Genomic DNA, 21,004 nt, shown 5'->3' on the forward strand with positions numbered 1-21,004 from the left:
GTATCTTGAATACAACGTGAGAAGAATTAAATGCAGGATTTCAGTTATGAGCAAAGGTGCCTGAGGCAGAATCAGGTCCAGTGACTGTCCCCACTGCATCCTGCACACACACGGAGGGGTCGAGGAAGACCCCAGACAGTTCTCATGCCCCAAACGGTTGCTTTCCTCCTCGTGCCCAGGCAAAGTGAGAGCGGGGAGGAGAGTGCAGAAGGAGCTCAGGTCTGGGAGTCGGGGGCCAGGGGGCGAATTCCAGTGTGTCCTCGACTGGCAGTGCGACTGCAGGCAAGGCCCTCTGGGCCCCATTTCCCTATCCCATAAAGGAAAGACTTCAGTCTATAAATGCTCTAAGGGTGGCTCTTCGTGCTCTGAAATCTATGATCCTAATTCATGTGAGAAGAGCATTCAGGAGAGAAACACCCAAGTTTCTGTGGGACTTTTCACACCGCGTAAGTTCCCTTAGACCCACCAACCCACCAGAAGTGAAGGAGAGGAGCCACTGAAGTGGACAGGCCTCGTCAGAGGGACAGATGCGGTCACATGCACAGTGTTCATGGCCCCCAGTTTCCTGTTACCGTGCGTACTATTTAGTATAAGGTCCCCATAAACTACCTCGAGTTAACATCCCTGAAAAATGACTCCAGGGCTTCCCTTGTGGCGCAGTGGTTGAGAGTCCGCCTGCCGATGCAGGGGACGCGGGTTCATGCCCCGGTCTGGGAAGATCCCACATGCCGCGGAGCGGCTGGGCCCATGAGCCATGGCCGCTGAGCCTGTGCGTCCGGAGCCTGTGTTCCGCAACGGGAGAGGCCACAACAGTGAGAGGCCCGCGTACCGCAAAAAAAAAAAGACTCCAGAGTTGGGAACTGAAAATCTCTAACATGGGACATCCCCGGCAGTCCAGTGGTTAAGACTTCACCTTCCAGTGCAGGGAGTGTGGATTCGATCCCTGGTCAGGGAGCTGAGATTCCACCTGCCTCGTGGCGAAAAAACCCAAAAAAACATAAAGCGGAAGCAATATTGTAACAAATTCAATAAAGACTTTAAAAATGGTCCACATCAAAAAAATCTTAAAAAAAAAATCTCTAACAAAGGTATTCAGAATCTCAGGTCTAAAGCGTTCACAAATATGCCTGAAATAAAAAGGTTTCATCTTTCTAAACGGGAGGATTGGAATACTCAGACTTCCATGAAGTACTGTCTGTGGCAATATATTTCTAAAACTACAGTTGATGTAAATATAGAAATTCAAGTACAGGTAGTCAAATCTACTAATGCTTATTATTATGATACTGTCATAATCTAAAGATGAAGAAGTCCTTTTAACTTGCATCACATTAATAACTCAGTGTGCAATATTTGATAAGTAAAGCTTTCCATTAGGTTTCACAATAAATTTAATTATGCAAAGCATGACCATGTATGTGAGTATGTGTAGAAATTCAAAGTTTAACTTTAACACACCTGCCCATTATGAACCCAGAATTCCTAATTATCTACTTCGAAATTGAAAAGATGTCTATATTTGGAACTGGAGAAGGCAACTTGCTTTTGCTAAATTGTCAGACAAAGTAGATAATTACTTATGTGCTGGGGAAGGTTCCCGTCACTGATACCTAGCAATATTACAAATGCATTTATCCTTGGATCCAGCAATCCCACTTCCAGGAACCTATCCTAAAGATATACTGCCAAATAAAAAGAAACGAAATTGAGATATTTGTAGTGAGGTGGATGGACCTAGAGTCTGTCATACAGAGTGAAGTAAGTCAGAAAGAGAAAAACAAATACCGTATGGTAACACATATATATGGAACCTAAGAAAAAAAAAAAAGGTCATGAAGAACCTAGGGGTAAGACGGGAATAAAGACACAGACCTACTAGAGAATGGACTTGAGGATATGGGGAGGGGGAAGGGTAAGCTGGGACAAAGTGAGAGAGTGGCATGGACATATATACACTACCAAACGTAAAATAGATAGCTAGTGGGAAGCAGCCGCATAGCACAGGGAGATCAGCTCGGTGCTTTGTGACCACCTAGAGGGGTGGGATAGGGAGCGTGGGAGGGAGGGAGACGCAAGAGGGAAGAGATATGGGAACATATGTATATGTATAACTGATTCACTTTGTTATAAAGCAGAAACACACCACTGTAAAGCAATTATACTCCAATAAAGATGTTAAAAAAAAAGATATACTAGCAAAAATAAAAAATGCCATACACACAAGGCCAATTATTTGTAAAACAAAAGACCACCCATAGGGAGTTACACATGCCCACTTTTTTCTACTTTTATATGCATTTCAACATTTTCATAATACAAAGTTTAAAAATAATCTTTCTCAGTCTCTGAAAAACTGAATATATCTACCAAGCCTTTTCTATAAATCACTAACGAACACCTATTTAAACTGGGGAAGGCAATTAAAGAGGAAAATGGAAGAAACTATAGCATGTTCTGTCTAAAAGAAAGCATAAGTTATTTTCTGTAATTAACCAATTTGTAAGGAGAAAGATAAGGAGAAAGCACAGTAGACGAGAGAGAGGGAAAAATTGCTAATTTGGTTAACCAGGATAAAGAACTAAGTTAAATATTCATTAATCTCATTCACTGCAAAGAACTTAAAATTTTTTCATTTGTTAGTTGCACCTAGCTAATAAAATTTGTGAAAGGACTATGACACAATATTTTATACAATTATATGCTGAATATGATTTGTTGTATTTGGGACACTTTGCAAATCAAATTCAACCTTGAAAAAAACTCATTTCAAGTATATACTTATTCATTTCTTAAATATTTGGTTTTATTTGAATAATGCTAATTTAAATAATACTGCTAAGAGGCACATGCACAGCCAAGCAACACAGATGGCAGAAAGAACGTATGTTCAGCCAGGCCTTAGGGTCTAGTCCCAGATTTTCCCTAACCAGCTGTGTAACCTGGGGCAAATTATTCCATCTCCTAGAGGCTGCTTTCTCATCTGTAAAATGGGCACAATAATACCTACCTCAAAGGGTTGTGGAGAGGTGAAATGAGCTAATACATACAAAATATCTATTGCAAAGGCCTGTACCCACCCAATTAATAAATGGTAGCTACAAGAATTATTATGACTATCAGGGTTAAGTGTTAATGTAGCAGAGGCTACTTAAAGACAACCTGCAGTCAGTTTTCAACACCAGTTGCACAGACTAAATTCTGAGACCAGATTTTGATGTCCTGGAACAACAGGACTTGCTTGTCAGCATCTCCAGCTGAAGGGTTTTGCTTATATTTATTCACTCTCCGATCTGTTAATTAATGGGGTTATTAATATAAAGAACAGAAAAGTTTGCAAAAGGTGCATTCAAGTTTTTTAAAAGGCAAGCTGCCAAAGACAGTCTGAGCTCCCAAGCAAAATCTAAAATGAACAACAGGAACTCTTGCTGGTTAATGCATAGTGAAGCAGACCATCCCCACATACATGGGACAATGACTGTATTTTAAACTACATTTTACACTGAAATCCTGTAACACTCCCCTAGCACTGAAATGGAAATTAGCCGTGCATGTCTACAATGGATCTATTATGAATTTAACTCCACACCATGATTCCTTCTCTTCTTTAAAAAAAAAAATTTATTTATTTTATTTATTTTTGGCTGCATTGGGTCTTCATTGCTGTGCGCAGGCTCTCTCTAGCTGTGGCGAGCGGGGACTGCTCTTCGTTGCGGTGCGTGGGCTTCTCATTGCAGGGGCTTCTCTTGTTGTGGAGCATGGGCTCTTCAGTAGTTGTGGCATGCGGGCTCAGTAGTTGTGGCTTGTGGGCTCCAGAGCGCAGGCTCAGTAGTTGTGGCGCACAGGCTTAGTTGCTCCGCGGCATGTGGGATCTTCCCAGACCAGGGATCGAACCCGTGCCCTCTGCATTGGCAGGCAGATTCTTAACCCCTGCGCCACCAGGGAAGGCCCTCCTTGTCTTCTTGAGAACACACGTGAGCACGCTCCAGCTTCCGGACATTTGCTCTGAGCTCTGCTATTGACCTTGGTGCAGTGAAGATCAGCTCCGGTGGTAAGAAAGGAGTCATTTTTAAAACACAAATTCCTTCTGCTTATTAAAGAATACACACCAAAGAACATTTAGAAATGAAGTAAAAGTATAAAAAAGAAAAAAATCATCATCCTCCCACTCAGAAAAAAAGAAATATAACTCTTGGTATACTTCTCTCCATTCTTCTTTGCATAGATTTTGTCTATTTAGTTGAAAAATACAACATATCCAGTTTTATATCCTGATTTTGCCTTTTCATATAATACACAAGCACCTTTCCTGTTGTTACCGGGAACACAAAGATTTTTAAAGATTACGTGGCTTTCCATCATACGAGGATCCACAGTTTTCTGGCCATGCCCCTATTGCTTGCTTTTGCTCAACTGTTTCCTACACAATTTTTCTCCAATATACGTAATTCTGCAAGGAACTCCCTTGTTCATCACACGATTTTCTGTATTTACACTCAGAATAGCAAAATAATGGTGTCTGTTCACTGCACTCTGTGCCCCCAGTCCAACCACAATACTGAAAAAACTTTAATATCAGCAAGAATTTTAAGAGTACTGGCCTCCAGAAACGATTTGATTCGCTTTTCTCCACTGTATGGTAGCCCAAGCTCAGTATAGTCAGAACATCACGAATCTTCCTACCTGAAAGTAAATCCCACCTGAACAAAGCAAACTTTGCAGGCTGAGCTTCTCTACAGTCGAGATGCATGACAAGGCAACAAGTTCTTCATATGTCTTTTTTTTTAAATAACAAAAGCAAAGGAAAAGGAGAATAGCGATCCTAAAACCCAGGGCAGTATCACTGGGTTAAAAAGAGGCGGAAAATTAGCACAAAAAGCCAATCCCGGGGACAGAAAAAGGTTACCAAGAAAAGGTAGAGTCTGAGACATAACTCTGTCTCTATAAACTGTGTGTCCACAGGCCTCGCATTTTACAGGGTTGGCCACAATCTTTCCTCTGTTTCAGGAGGCCTTGAACTTGATCTGTTAGTGAATTATCTTCATGAGACTGCAGTTCTCATCGGTGTACTAGTTAAGTCACATGAAGAATGATGATAAAGTAAGTCAAAGTTTAGATGTCAGAACGCCTTTCTTCAAATAAGTGAAGTACCGTCGTGAAAAGGATAAGAGTTATTATCCGTGGTCTCCCAGGCAATTACTAAGGCCAGTGAGTGGACACTGCAGTCTAACGGTTCAGAATGGCTGCAGAGGGGATGCTGTGCTCACCATGCACTTCCTTTAAGCTGACCCCCACGGATGCTCACTGCCTTCCAAGGCAGCCTGTTTCTCTGTGGCACAGCCGTCCCTGTCACTGGGCAAACAGCACAAAGATGTGCACCAGAAGCTCAAAACACTGAGCCCTAAGCTTCTGACAATTAACCTTGGGGGAAAAAAATCACTTAATATCTAAAAATTAGAATGCCATGTGTCCAGGCTACTTCAAGCCTGTATTAGGATGGCAATCCCAAAGAATGACAAATGAGAATAATAATGTGGCCTTCTAAGAACCAAAGGAGGTTTGTCTCAAAGCCGTCTTGTCTAAATATCCCCTAACTAAGCCACAGCTATGGAGTGCCAGCTGTCCAGATAGAGGTGTACATACCGTGCCAACATGGCACTCTCTGAAAGAGAAGCAGTGACCCAGGGCTTCTTATGGAATCACTCCCCCTTCTCCCCTCTGCTCTCACCACCCTCTAACTGCATATGAAGTAGGGAGACCCACAGCCCACTGAATTCAGGGCATGCTGCTCACCAGATTTCTTACAATCTTTTTTCTGTTTCTTGGTGTGACTTTGGCTCTCGTGCTTTGGTTTATTTTCACTTTTGAAAATAATGTTATAAAGAAACATCAGATCTAACTATGAAAAAAAGTTACACGTTTCCAAAATTCAAACTTTACTCTCAATCAAGAAAATAAAACTCCTGGGCAGTCCCCTTGTATTATTTTCCCCCCTCCTTTTTCTAAAAATAGAAGTTTTAGAAGGCTGAAGTTGTATATAAAGCAACGACTTCAAATGTACCCTTTAGGATAGGTAGTCATCAGATTTATTTTTGGAAAGCCGAGTAGGTCAAGAATACCTAGAATAACCTGGTTTCTATTTAAAACACCCTAATTGCTTTGTAACTTGGGAGAAAAAGATTATTTAAAAAGATTATTCAAAATGTAGACATCACCCAGTGTGTATATCTCACATGGAGCTGGTGATAATTATCCTGAAGGACAAGGAAATAGATTTCTTTGCATAAACGTGTGAAAATGTATCCAAGACCAGAGAAAAAAACTAACATATGTAACATCAAGACAGTACCCTCTCTTGACTCCAAGGAAAAGATGGTAACTGTGAAATAATTTGTTAAATCCAAGCAAAATAAGAAAGTTAATTTTAAGGGGACATTTACATGCCGCAGACTCAAAATGTTTTAACTAAAGGAATTTTACAGCCAAGATGAATTCTGTTTTCTAGAGTTAGCCATGAGGAAAAGCCGTTCTGGCAAAAGATGAGCAATGCATATTGGTTGAAAGCAGATGTCAGGGCACTAACTAGGAGGAGAGAAGCTTTTACGAGGTGTTTTATTTCCAAAATTGTAAGAAGAGGGTCACTACAAAGTTATTTAAAGCACAAATTGCTTTTTGTTTTGTTCCCAGGCACCACTGGGAAATGAAATGGTGATTTAAATGTGCCAGAAATCCACTATTTATAGGTATAGAATTCTGTTGTAGGCTATGATCTTCTGGACAAAAGAAAAAGGGATTTAAAAAAAACAGGAGGCTTTGCCCCAAATGAGCTTACTCGCTAGAAGGTGGAGGGAAAGTTGGTGATGAGCTTCAGGGTTCTGAGCAAATCAGGGAGGGGCCTGCCCGCCTCTGGGTCCCAGTCCTCAACTCAGAGCTTCACATGTGGCATGTGATCAAGTAAGTGTTTGCTGTGCTGAACTGGACAACAGTGTAAACTGAGGACAGGCTTCCCTGGTGGCACAGTGGTTAAGAATCCGCCTGTCAATGCAGGGGACACAGGTTCGAGCCCTGGTCTGGGAAGATCCCACATGCCGCGGAGCAACTAAGCCTGTGCGCCACAACTACTGAGCCTGTGCTCTAGAGCCTGCAAGCCACAACTACTGAGCCCGAGTGCCACAACTACTGAAGCCTACACGCCTCCAGCCCATGCTCCACAACAAGAGAAGTCACCGCAATGAGAAGCCCATGCACCGCAATGAAGACCCAACGCAGCCAAAGAACTAAATAAATAAAATAAAAATCTTTAAACTGAGGACAGAGAAAGAGATGAGAGTCACCAAAAGTTTCTAGGTGAAACAGCCTCCACAGGGGCCCAAAGAATCGTGTTTGCTTTGGTTTTCGGTTTTGTTTTGCAAGCTCTCTCTAACCCAGAGAGTCTGGATAAATGACTGTTCTCTGGTCCACTGTGGACATTCCTTCCTTGACTCAACCAGCATTTACTGGTCACCTACAACTGTGCACCACTGGGCTACAATTCACCAACGTCCAGCCAAAAAATACTGTCACACTTTGTGTGATGATTTCAACAATCCTAAGACTGCTTCACTGTTTTTCTAAGCTTGGGTTCTCTGTCAATATTAAGACAGCAACATATTTGCTGGAGCAAGAATCTGCAGTGAGCTACCATATGATCCATCAATTCCACTCCTGGGCATATATCCAGAGAAAACCTTAATTCGAAAAGATATGTGCACCCCTATATTCACTGCAGCACTATTTACAATAGCCAAGACGTGCAAGCAACCTAAGTGTCCATCAACAGAGGAGTGGATAAAGAAGATGTGGTATATATATAAATGGAATACTACTCAGTCATAAATTAAAAGGAATGAAATAATGCCATTTTCAGCAATATGGATGGACCTAGAGATTATCATACTAAGTGAAGTAAGCCAAACAAGGATGAATATCATATGATATCACTGCTATGTGGAATCTAAAAAAAAATGATACAAATGAACTTATTTACAAAATAGAAATAGACCCACAGACATAGAAAACAAACTTATGGTTACCTAAGGGGGAAGGAGGGGGAGGGATAAATTAGGAGGTTGGGATTAACACAGATTCACTACTGTATATAAAATAGATAACCAACAAGGACCTACTGTATAGCACAGGGAACTGTATTCAATATTCTATAATAACCTATAAGGGGAAAGAATCTGAAAGAAATAGATATACAGGTATGTACAACTGAATCACTTTGCTGTACACCTGAAACTAACACAACACTAAATCAACTATACTTCAATCAAATTAACAAATAAGGATACTCAGAATGAAAGAAAAAAAAAAGAATGTGCCACGAGCCCGGTTCCCGTGAGTCTCGGATGCCCACCTTTGGTAGGTCCTTTCCTGTTGAGCACGGCCTGCTGTTCCTCGGTGATGTTCAGCCGCCGAACCACATCGGCCAGAGCCGACTTGAGCAGCTGGATGTCGTCTTCCTGCATCTGGACTTTCTGCTCCAGGGAGGCGATGCGGTCTGTCACCTCCATGCTACTGGCGGCAGAAGCGCTGTCATCTAGACCGAGGGAAAGGGGCAAATGAGTCTCAGCTGCTCCCCAGAGAAACCAGACTAAGAAACACACACCAACATGTTGCTATTATGTAACACAACAATATTTAAAAGCTGGAGACCACTGCTTGTAGGCAGAACTCGTGCGAAATCTTTTTTTTAAAAATTAATTAATTAATTAATATCTTGGCTGCGTTGGGTCTTCATTGCTCTGCACAGGCTTTCTCTAGTTGCGGCGAGCGGGGGCTGCTCTTCATTGCTGTGCGCGGGCTTCTCATTGAGGTGGCTTCTCTTGTTTTGGAACATGGGCTCTAGGCGCATAGGCTTCGGTAGTTGTGGCACGCGGGCTCAGTAGTTGTGGCTCGTGGGCTCTAGAGCGCAGGCTCAGTAGTTGTGGCGCACGGGCTTAGTTGCTCTGTGGCACGTGGGATCTTCCTGGATCAGGGCTCGAACCTGTGTCCCCTGAATTGGCAGGCGGATTCTTAACCACTGCGCCACTAGGGAAGTCCCCGTGTGAAATCTTTTAACATTACGAAGAACTGCACTGCTTCATTCTGCTACCATCTTTTCATTCTCTAGGTTTGTGCTTTTCTTTTTTTTTTTAAACTGTGGTTTTAATTGTCATGATATTTTTCTAGATTCAGGCCATTTTCTTTTCCGTGATATCAGAGAACCTCAGAACTAGAGTGGATATTAGAATACATCTACTACAACTTCCCACACATGGCAGAAATTGACTGCATGGTCTTCTAGCTTTTGTTCCAGTGATGCTGACAGGTTGTGCAGATAATCACAGGGTCATACTATCTTCCAGTCAAGACTCTTAAGGATTGGCTATTCTGACAAAGCAATAGGAGTGGTCATATCTGTTTGGTAAGCACACCCTTACAGCTAGAGTGATCATGGTTTCTTATCTAGAGGCACTAACTCCCAGTTCCTTACCAAGGTCTACCAGGGCCCTTCATGATCTTCCTTACCTCTCCAACCTCATTTTACATCCTTCTTCCCTTCTCTTCCCATGCTCCAGCCACATTGCCCATTCTCTCCTACTTTAGGGATTTGGTATCTGCTGTTGCCTTTGCCAGAAGCATTTCTCAACCAGATTTTTTTCATGACCAAGTTCTGTTCTTTCAGTCTCAACTCAAATGGGAGTTTTTCAGAGAACCTTGCTAATAACCTTCCTTTAAGCTATTCCTTTCAGTCATGTCCACCTTATTTCTTTCTTTCATAGCATCACTATGATCTAGAATCATCTTGCTTGTTTGCTTCCTGTCTATGTCTCCCAACTAACATGTAAGCATCATGGAGTCTCTTCTGCTTCCAGGTATGAGAAACCCCTATTGGACAGCACCCCCTGCAGAAAGTAATTGTTAAGCTGGGAAATTATACAAATAACAGCAGAAGTACTGGAGCGTGGACACAAGCATATAGACTCTGGTGGGAGTTTGCACTCACTTGGTAGAAGGCAGATGGGGAACTATACAAGTAAACTCCCTTCTTCACAGCTTTGAGCCCAGGGCTAAGTGTTGTATACAATGGGGGTGAGGACACACTCAGCAAACCCTGTTGCCTTTTTGTCCTTAAAAAATAAAAAAGTGAAGTCTGAAAACCATGAACACTAAAAAGAGTGGGGAAATCCCAGAAGGAAAAAAAAAAAACTAGAGAGGGGATCCCCAAACTCTACCTCTTTATATCTCTGACTGACCTGTGAATCACACATGCATGGAATAGACTCGAAGCAGAGCTTGCAGTTCAAGCCCAACCAATTAAAGTACCCACTGAAACAAACAATACTTGTCAGAGAAAAAATAATAGAATACAGAATCTCCATAACTTAACATTCATAATGTCCAGGATATAATCCAAAATTAGTAACATACTAAGAATCAAGAAATGGAACACATTCTCAAGAGAAGAGAAAATAAATTGAGTCCAACTCCAAAATGAACAGAACATTGGAACTAACAGATAAGGAATTTAAAATGGCTATCAAGACTATCCTCTATATGTAAAATGAGTATTTTTATCAATGAATGAAAATTTCAGAGAGAAGTGGGAAGTATCGGAAGAAAGACAGAAATGAAAAATGAACTGTATGGAAATTCAAGAACTGAAAAATATAATTTATGACAATAAAAAATTCACTGGATGGAATTAACAGACATGACAGATGAAAAACCAAGCAAATCTGAAGACAGATCAATTGGAAGTATCCAAGGTGAAGAACACAGAGGGAAAAAATTAACAGAGCTCTGGGGACTTGTTAAGACAATCTCAAACAGTCCAACATATATTTAATTGGAATATAAAAAGAGAAAGAGCAGGACAGAAGAAAATATCTGAAAAATAATGGCCCTAAACATCCCAAGTTCAATAAAGGAAAGAAATGTAAAATTACAAAATGCTAAGCAAAAGCCAAGCAAAATAAACACAAAAAAGACCACCTCAAGGTCTATCATAATCATACTGTTGAAATCCAAAGATAAAGTACGCATCTTGAAAGCAGCAAGAGAAAAACAACATATATAACTATACAGGGAACAATAATCTGATTAATAGCTGGTTGTCATAAACCATGGAGACTAGAAGAGAGTGAAGCAACATCTTTAAAGTACTGGATGAAAAAAAATTCAATCAAGAATTCTATATCCTGCAAAAATATCCTCTAAGAATGAAGGCAGATTAAGGCATTTTCAGATAAATGAAAACTGAAAGAATTTATTGCCAGTAGATCTGCATTACAAGAAGTTAAAGGAAGTTCTTCAGAGTAAAGGGAAATTACATAAAATGGAAACTCAGACCCTCAGAAAAGAAAGAAGAGCACTGGAAATGATAAATATTTGAAGGAGCTCAAGACTTTTTTTCTTTTTGCATTTTCCTTTTTTTTTTCCTTTGAGAATTTCAGGGGGGAAAAAGAAAGCAAGACTCAACTATATGCTGACCACAGACACACACAAGACACACACTTTAAATGCAAAGACACAGATAGACTGAAAGTAAATGAATGGAGAAAAAGATATAGCATGCAAACAGTAAGCATAAGAAGGCTGGAGTAGCAATATTAATATCAGATAAAATAGATGTCAAATAAAATGTATTACCAGCTATAAAGAAGGACATTTGATAATGAAAAAAGTATTAACTTACCAGAAAGACAATCAAAAATATGCCCAATAACAGAGCTTTAAAATACATGAAACTCCATTTGCAGCAACATAGATGGACCTAGAGTTTATCATACTAAGTGAAGTAAGTCAGATAAATATCATATATCACTTACATGTGGAATCTAAAAAAAGTGATAAAATGAACTTATTTGCAAAAAAAACAGACTCACAGATGTCGAAAATAAACTTACGGTTACCAAAGGGGAAATGTGTGTGGGGGGATAAATTAGGAGTTTGGGATTAACATATACACACTACTATGTATAATGAATAAAACAGATAATCAGCAAGGACCTACCGTATAGCACAAGGAACTCTACTCAATATTCTATAATAACTGACTATTAAAAAGAATCTGAAAAAAAGAATGGATACATGTATATGTATAACTGAATCACTTTGCTATATACCTGAAACTAACAAAACACTGTAAATCAACTATACTCCAATATAAAATTTAAAAATTGAATTAAAAAAATTAGTAAGGAAAATACATGAAACAAAAATTGCCAGAATTAAAGTGAGAAATAGACAATTCCATAGTTATTCCTCAAGATTTTAACATCCCTTTCTCAGCAACTGATGGAACAACTAATTTAAAAAATCAGTAAAGACAGAAGATCTGAACAACATTATAAACCACTTTGACTACATTGATATGTATAAGAAACTACAGCCAATGATAGCAGTGTACATGGTATATTTACCAAGACACATCATATTCTGGGCCATGAAACAGACCTGAATAAACCCAAAGATTGAAAGAGTATGTTCTCTGACCACAGTGACAATAAATTAGAAATCAAAAACAATAAGAGAACAAGGAAACACCCCCAAATTTTGGAAATTAAACAATACACTTCTATATAATCATTAGGTAAAAGAAGACATCACAGGAGAAAATAGAAAATATTTTAAGTTGAATGATAATGAAAATATAACATATCAAAATGTATGGGTTGCAGGTAAAGCAGGTCTTCGAGGAAAATTAATAGCTTTAAAAATCTCTATTAGAAAAGGAGAGTATTCTCAAATCAATGATTCTCAGCTATCACATTAAGTAAATAGAAAAAGAAGAGCAAATTAAACCCAAATCAAGCAAAAGAAAGGGAAAGAGCAAAGAGCAGAAATCAATGAAATAAAACATGAACAAGTAATGAAGAAAATCAATGAACTCAAAGGCTGGTTCTCTAAAACATCAATAAAGTGTAAGCTCCATGAAAGCAGGGATCTTTTTTGCTGGTTCACTGCTCTATGTTTCCAATATGTAACACAGAGTAAGAACTCAATAAATATTTGGTAAATGAATGAATAAACATGTAAATGGGTATCTTTTATGAAGCATATATCAAATTAGTTTCTGAGGATGTAAAGATGACTGATTCACAGTCCTTTAGAAGCTCTCTCTGTGGTAGAGAAGACAAATGTCCCTAAATTCCTAAAACAACGTGATAAGTTATATAATTGAGAAATTTACAGAGTGATAAATGAACACAGAGAAGAAATATTAATGGTATTTGGTAAAACAGAAGAAAGTAGGGGGTTGGCCACGAAAGATAAAAACATTTACAAGGTGGAAAAGCAAGAAGAATCCTTTGTCCTTTTGGACCCACCTCCTAGAGAACTGGAAATAAAAACAAAACTAAACAAATGGGACCTAATGAAATGCTTTGCACAGCAAAGGAAACCATAAATAAGACGAAAAGACAACCCTCAGAATGGGAGGAAACATTTGCAAATGCAGCAACTGACAAAGGATTAATCTCCAAAATATACAAGCAGCTCATGCAGCTCAATATCAAAAATACAAACAACCCAATCCAAAAATGGGCAGAAGACCTAAATAGACATTTCTCCAAAGAAGATATACAGATTGCCCACAAACACATGAAAGGATGCTCAACATCACTAATCATTAGAGAAATGCAAATCAAAACTACAATGAGGTATCACCTCACACCAGTCAGAATGGCCACCATCAAAAAATCTACAAACAATAACTGCTGGAGAGGGTGTGGAGAAAAGAGGACCCTCTTGCACTGTTGGTGGGAACGTAAACTGATACAGCCACTATGCAGAACAGCATGGAGGTTCCCTGAAAAACTAAAAAGAGAACTACCATATGACCCAGCAATCCCACTACTGGGCATGCATATACCCTGAGAAAACCATAATTAAAAAAGAGTCATGTACCACTATGTTCACTGCAGCACTATTTACAAGAGCCAGGACATGGAAGCAACCTAAGTGTCCATAGACAGATGAATGGATAAAGAAGATGTGGCACATATATACAGTGGAATATTACTCAGCCATTAAAAGAAATGAAAATGAGTTATTTGTAGTGAGGCGGATGGATCTAGAGTCTGTCATACAGAGTGAAGTAAGTCAGAAAGAGAAAAACAAATACCATATGCTAACACATACATGTGGAATCTAAAAAAAAACCCAAAATTGGTTCTGATGAACCTAGGGACAGGACAGGAATAAAGACGCAGACATAGAGAATGGATTTGAGGACACGGGGAGGGGGAAGGGTAAGCTGGGACGAAGTGAGAGAGTAACACTGACATATATACACTACAAAATGTAAAACATGGGCTTCCCTGGTGGCGCAGTGGTTGAGAGTCCGCCTGCCGATGCAGGGGACACGGGTTCGTGCCCCGATCCCGGAAGATCCCACATGCCGCGGAGCGGCTGGGCCCGCGAGCCATGGCCGCGGAGCCTGTGTGGCGGCTGGGCCCGCGAGCCATGGCCGCGGAGCCTGTGTGTCCGGAGCCTGTGCTCCACAACGGGAGAGGCCACAGCAGTGAGAGGCCCGCGTACAGCAAAAAAAAAAAAAAAAAAATGTAAAACAGATAGCTAGTGGGAAGCAGCTGCATAGCACAGGGAGATCAGCTCGGTGCTCTGTGACCACCTAGAGGGGTGGGATAGGGAGGGTGGGAGGGAGAGGCAAGAGGGAGGGGATATGGGGATATATGTACACATATAGCTGATTCACTTCGTTATACAGCAGAAACTAACACAACATTGTAAAGCAACTATACTCCAATAAAGATGTTAAAATAGGGCCTCCCTGGTGGCGCAAGTGGTTGGGAGTCCGCCTGCCGATGCAGGGGATACGGGTTCGTGCCCCGGTCTGGGAGGATCCCATGTGCCGCGGAGCGGCTGGGCCCGTGGGCCGTGGCCGCTGGGCCTGCGCGTCCGAAGCCTGTGCTCCGCAACGGGGGAGGCCACAGCAGTGAGAGGCCCGCATACCGCAAAAAAAAAAAAAAAAAAAAAAAAAAAAAAAGATGTTAAAATAAATAAATAAATAAATAAATAAAAGAGCAAGATGGAAGCACATGTACTAACATGGATAAATTCCTAAGACATCTTGTTGAGAAAAAAGTCATGTTCCAAAAAGACAAAATAATATATGTATTCTACAATATTCATTTATATGTATGTAAATGTATAGAAAAAGTTCCAGAAGGATAGGCACAAATTGTCATCTCTGGAGAATGCAGCAAGTATGGGATTAGAGGTGGTGGTCAAAGAGAAATTTAGACTTGCCTGTAATATTACAATGTTTTAGAAAGATTATATATATGTGTGTGTGTATTACTCGTGCAGTTTGAAATTAAGTTTAAACGAAGTGTAAGACAGATCCACAAATAGCAATATGGAAAATATCCTAAATAAATTGCCAAGTGAAAACAAAACAACCAAAAAAAGAAGAATCCTTTGCATTCCAGGCAAAGGAAACAGTTTAAACAAAACATGGGAACATGAAAGCATAAGGAATATTCAGATAATCATGGCCTTTGAAATTGAAATCTACCATCTTGTAACTTCTACTTACTGGATATAATTCTGTCTTGCCCTGAAATTCAAGCTCTGCCAACTTTCTAAGTAATATAATTGTTTCATACATAGAAATGTTTTTTAAGTCAATGTCAAGTCAAGTGTCAATGGCACTTCTGAGGGAGAATAACAGGTATTAAATATCTGATAACCCAGAGAACTTATTAAGCACTCACACAAATCTAAAATTGTTACCCTCTTATGAAGAGACATTATATAATTCTTTAAAAAAATGTATCAAGACAGGGCTTCCCTCATGGCACAGTGGTTGGGAGTCTGCCTGCCAATGCAGGGAACACAGGTTTGTGCCCCAGTCTGGGAAGATCCCACATGCCGTGGAGTGGCTGGGCCTGTGAGCCATGGCCACTGAGCCTGTGCGTCCGGAGCCTGTGCTTTGCAATGGGAGAGGCCACAACAGTGAGAGGCCCGCATACCGCAAAAAAAAAAAAAAAAAAATGTATCAAGACATATTTCTTTAAAGAAATCAAACTGTGAGGTAAGAACTTACAAACAATCCTCTTCTCACACTCCTCCACTTCCTAGAACTGCGTACTCCATGCTTTACACTAATAATATAAAATTCACACTGTTTCAGCTAGGAACCTGGGGGTAACCTTTTTCTCTGTCTCTTCCTGTTGATTGAGACGCATAAAGAACTTTAAAAACCCAACACTGAGAAAAGAAATAACCTGATTAAAAAAGAGAGAAAAGAAAAAAATAGGCAAAAGTCTCAAGCAGACACTTCGCCAAAGAGGATATACAGATGACAGACACGTGAAAAGATGTCACTGTCACTAGCCATTAGGGAAATGCAAATTAAAACCACAATGAGATATTGCTGCATACCTATCAGAATGGTTAAAACACAAAACATTAAGAAAACAAAATGCAATGGGGATATGGAGCAAATGAAACTCTCCTTCATTGCTGGTGGGCACATAAAATGGTATGGTCACTCTGGAAAACAGTTTTGCAGTTTCTTATAAAGATAAACATACAATTACCATGTGATCTAGCAATCCTAAGCACTTACTCTTAGTCTAGAGAAATGCACATTCACATTCATACAAAGTCTGTACATCAGTGTTTATAGTGGCTGAATTCATACTTGGTAAAAACTGGAAACTACTCAAATGTGTATACACTGTGGTATATCCAACATAGTGGAATACCACTCAGCAACAAAAAGGAACAAATTACTGATACACGCCAACGATTTGGATGGATGTCAAGGGCATTATGCTGAATGAAGACAGCCAGTCTCAGAGGGTTACACATTGCATGATTCCATTTATCTGATATTCTCTAAAAGGCAAAACCATAGTGAAGGAGTATAGATCAGGGGTTGCCAAGGGTTAGGGTAGGGATAGAGCACAGGGGAGTTTTGGGGGGGTGATGGAAATGTTCTGTCCTGATGGTGGTGGTAGTTCCATGAACCTATACTGTGTTAGAATACATAGAATTCTCTCAAAAAAAGAAGTTTTGTTGAATGTTAACATAAATAGAACAACTTTCTGAGAGTTCAAGTGAGATGAAGTCTTAAAGTCTTCTTCAAGTGAGATAAAGGCTTTGTCAATGAGAGGTTATTATTTTTGCTTGTTGAAGTTGGTTGCTTTTTTTTTTTTTTTTTTTTTTTTGCGGTACGCGGGCCTCTCACTGTTGTGGCCCCTCCCGTTGCGGAGCACAGGCTCCAGACGCGCAGGCTCAGCGGCCATGGCTCACGGGCCCAGCTGCTCTGCGGCATGTGGGATCTTCCCGGACCGGGGCACGAATCCGTGTCCCCTGCATCGGCAGGCGGACTCTCAACCACTGCGCCACCAGGGAAGCCCTGAAGTTGGTTGCTTTTATACCATGAGATCTCAGCAAAAAAATATTTCAATGAAAACTGAATACTGGTTGCTCATTAGAAAGAGACCATCCTTTAAGTTCTAGATAACTTCTTGTGAATGGACAGTAGTTCTGTTAAGTTTCTCCATTTGTCCTTTGACCTGGATGGGAAAGTGGGAAAGTCCCATTTCATAATGTCAAGCTGATTGGAAGGGAGAAGTGGGGAGGATGATGGTATTTTATATCTGTCTTCCCTCTGGGAGCAACTACAGAGCTGACTAAAACCTTCAGTCACGTGCAAGCCTGGGCCATTGCAGACCTAACTGGGAAGGTCTCGGCCTCAGGAAGCAGGCGGTGGGGGGATGGGGGACGGTTCTGGAGCTAAGTTAGTGTGGGAGAGTACTTGCAGGACCAGCACATACTTCTGTCATTAAAAGCATGAACTCTGACGTCAAGCTTCCTGGGTTCAAACTGCAGCCCTACTACCTACTAGCTACGTGACATAGGGCAAATTATTTAATCACGACGTGCCTCAGTTTCTCCATTTGGGGAGCAACGGCAGTTATCTACCTCAGAGGGTTGCCGTAATAGTAAATGAGTTAATATAGAGAAAGCACTTGGGATCTGTTTTTGCATATAGTAAATGTTCTAAAAATGTAAGCTATTGTCATTACTATTACTGATAAAGACGACCAAAGCAAATTCAAGTTTAACATTTTTCCGTCAAGACTTCTATGCGCTGTCTGAACACTGTGATGCAAAAGAGCCCTGAAAAATTAATTAGAAATTAGTGTTTGGTTAACAAAATGTTTTCCAAGTCATAAAAGAATCTGGCATATAGAGTCGTGTATTCCTCTGATCTTTTTGGGTTGTCTGCCTAGACAGCTGCTTTGAAGAGGGTGCTACACCCATCAATGGGACCTGAGCACACGGACGGTGGTGGCCAGCAGTCCTGGAGGTCAATAAGTTGGCCTCTATCATCCAACGTTGCATTTTCTAATCACTATCATATAACCTACCAAGTAAGACAAGGCAGGCCTGCTCTACGTTATCAAAATTTATGATGCAAAACAGCATCCCTGTGGCCTCAGTTTGCACTATAGAAGGCTTAATAAACTGCATAAATCAGACTCTATTTTAAGTAGATTGCCAAGTTTGCACAGGAAAATGTCTAATTTTAATATTTTACCCAAAAAAACCCTTCAAAACCCAAAACCCAAAACCCTAACCACCTGAATATCTGCCTTCAAATACAAGCGATTAAAAACTGAAATGTCTGATCTGCTTAAGAGACCTTCCATTTGTGAGATGGGCTGAAATTTTCCCCAGGCCGTAATCCTAGTGCTTATCAAATCCTGCCAGCACCACTGCTATAACCTGTCAGGGACTGACTTCTGCTCCTGCAGGTAACGGACTCTCCAGACTGGAGGTTTCTTGACAGCAGTTGCAGCTGCCTGAGGTTCTCAGCCTTCTTGTGCACAGAAAAGGCCAGTGTTGTTCAAATGACTTTACATTCCAATTCAGCTGGGGCCAAAGTGATTAGCATAATGAAAGACAAAACCCAAAGCTTGGTTTAACCAATGCAAACCGTTTCTGACCTCTGTACATCGCACAGGAGTCTGGAGCACAGAATGGGAGAGTTTATCTGAATTCCATCAAAGGAAACCTCACTAGATTGGGAATCCAGCCCAAATAAAACCTTCACAGGTTATTTATTTAAGTAATTTTCATTTCAGTGCCTCTAAAATTTATCTACGGTGGTCATTAAAACAGTGTTAACATGAGAGCGGCTTTATCTTTTTTCAAAGTTTTCTCATTCTTTCAAGCACCACTGCACTTTGTGGTGCTAGGGAAGGTTTGAAAAAGATGATATTAGTCTATATTTTCACTTGTTGACTTTTGAGCTAGAACCACTGGCTGGGGCTGGGGTACCTTCTCATTTACTCAGGAAGGCACGGGGATCTATTTACACACGGCAGGTAGGGTGTCCCTTTATCTTGGTATTGGGTAACCATCTCTCAGATGGTGATCATGCTATGGGCAAGGGGGTAGACAGGATTTAATCTGAGATAGAACCAGACCCACAGTGGTGCGAGGACCTTAATGTAGATGTCTCAGCTGGCCAACTTCTCTAGAAGATGCTCTACCAGCAGCAGACCTAGGGGGGCTACAATTTCCAACCTCCTGGCATTTTGTCAAGGTCCAAATGTGGTTCAGTAAACTGGCTCTTGGAAAGGCTACTAATCAGTGTTACCTGTACTGGATGGTCTGGGTCCTGGGGCTTTAGAGAGGACACTGACCTGGGATTCAAATCGGGCAGCATTCCATTCCTGGGTCTGACACTTATGAGCTATGTAACCTTGGCAAACGACTTGACCACTCCAGGAATAATACCATAACCTGTCTTCTGAAGTTCTTGTGAGGATAAACATTAATGTATATGAAACATCTAATAGGATGGTGGCAAATAGGTGCTCAACACAAATCGTAGTTTAGTATTTCCATAGTTGATTGTTGTTAATATTGTTTATCATAGACCATCAGTGAAATCAACATGAACAGTAGTTACTGAACAAATTCTGCGAGGATGTGCAGTGCTTGCCCCACGAGACAGGTCAAGGCTAGACTAAAAGGTACCATTCCTGGTCTGCAGCACCTCAGGTCAAGTTGAGGAAACATGACATTAAGCTTAAGGTGAAGAATAGTTCCATAAAAGCCCTCTCCCATGACAGCACCTGATTAGTAGCCAAAGGATGGACCGAGCATTACACTAACGGCTCCATCCTGACTTGCCTCTTGTGAGAACCTAGCCAAATGCCGGCTTCTTTCTGAGTTTCAAGTGATGTCATGGACCCAGGTAGGTCCTACATCACCCCTGGTTCCACAGGTAAAAAGATGACCTTGAGCTCTGCCTTTTCCCTAGATCTTCGTGTAGCTATTTGTGGTGATGACTTTCAAGTTTAATTACCGTTTTACAGTAAAAAGTGGCACAAAAAGATCTTCAGCTAACTTGTCTGCTTTACTCTATTTAAAAGGCAAGGAAAGTATACTTTTTTCCTCCGTTCATATGATCATCTCATTACCTGGAGATAAAAACAGGCTCCTGCCTCTAAATCTTCTGGTGACATGAAGGTACTGCTATTATCTGAGTAATAATGTTCCAGGAGCTCAAAGGGGGCCTATTCATTTTAAAAGGTTAACTTAGAATCTGTCCCCTTTATGTTGAGATGGTCTCTCTTTTCCCTAACTATTTAAAACAATAAGGATAGCACCAAAACAATAATAGCTACCCTTATTCCCCACCCACTATGTGTCAGGCCCTATGTCTTGCAGTGTATTATCTCCAACCCATACAGCTTCCTCCATCTGGGTGCTGTCCCCATTTCAGAGATGAGGTTGAAGAAGTTAGGTTTCTCATCCACCTCATGTGAAGTCACGCAGTGAAAGTGGCAAGCCAAGGGCCAGCCTTTACACTGTTTCCTGTGGTCCATCCAAATGACAAGCTTTAATTCCAGTGGGACTTGTGTGGTACTAAGTAAAATATACACACAACTTTTGCATCATTTTACCTTTCCAAAATATTAGACAAATG

General features: G+C 40.7%; 1 protein-coding gene across 5 annotated transcripts in view; it reads right to left on the reverse strand.

Moving 5' to 3' along the window:
- The window catches only part of EML1 (EMAP like 1), a 141,394-nt gene that overhangs the window by 70,478 nt on the left and 49,912 nt on the right, over positions 1-21,004 (reverse strand). For 4 of the 5 annotated variants that reach the window (XM_060095653.1, XM_060095652.1, XM_060095654.1 and 1 more), the window contains exon 2: positions 8,396-8,578. The exons of the other annotated variant lie outside the window; for it this stretch is intronic. In XM_060095653.1, coding sequence (XP_059951636.1) covers positions 8,396-8,578 — 183 coding nt within the window. The remainder of the gene's footprint in view (positions 1-8,395; positions 8,579-21,004) is intronic. 5 annotated transcript variants of the gene reach the window in all.

Source organism: Mesoplodon densirostris, chromosome 4 (assembly GCF_025265405.1).
Source record: "Mesoplodon densirostris isolate mMesDen1 chromosome 4, mMesDen1 primary haplotype, whole genome shotgun sequence".
Lineage (NCBI taxonomy): Eukaryota > Metazoa > Chordata > Mammalia > Artiodactyla > Ziphiidae > Mesoplodon > Mesoplodon densirostris.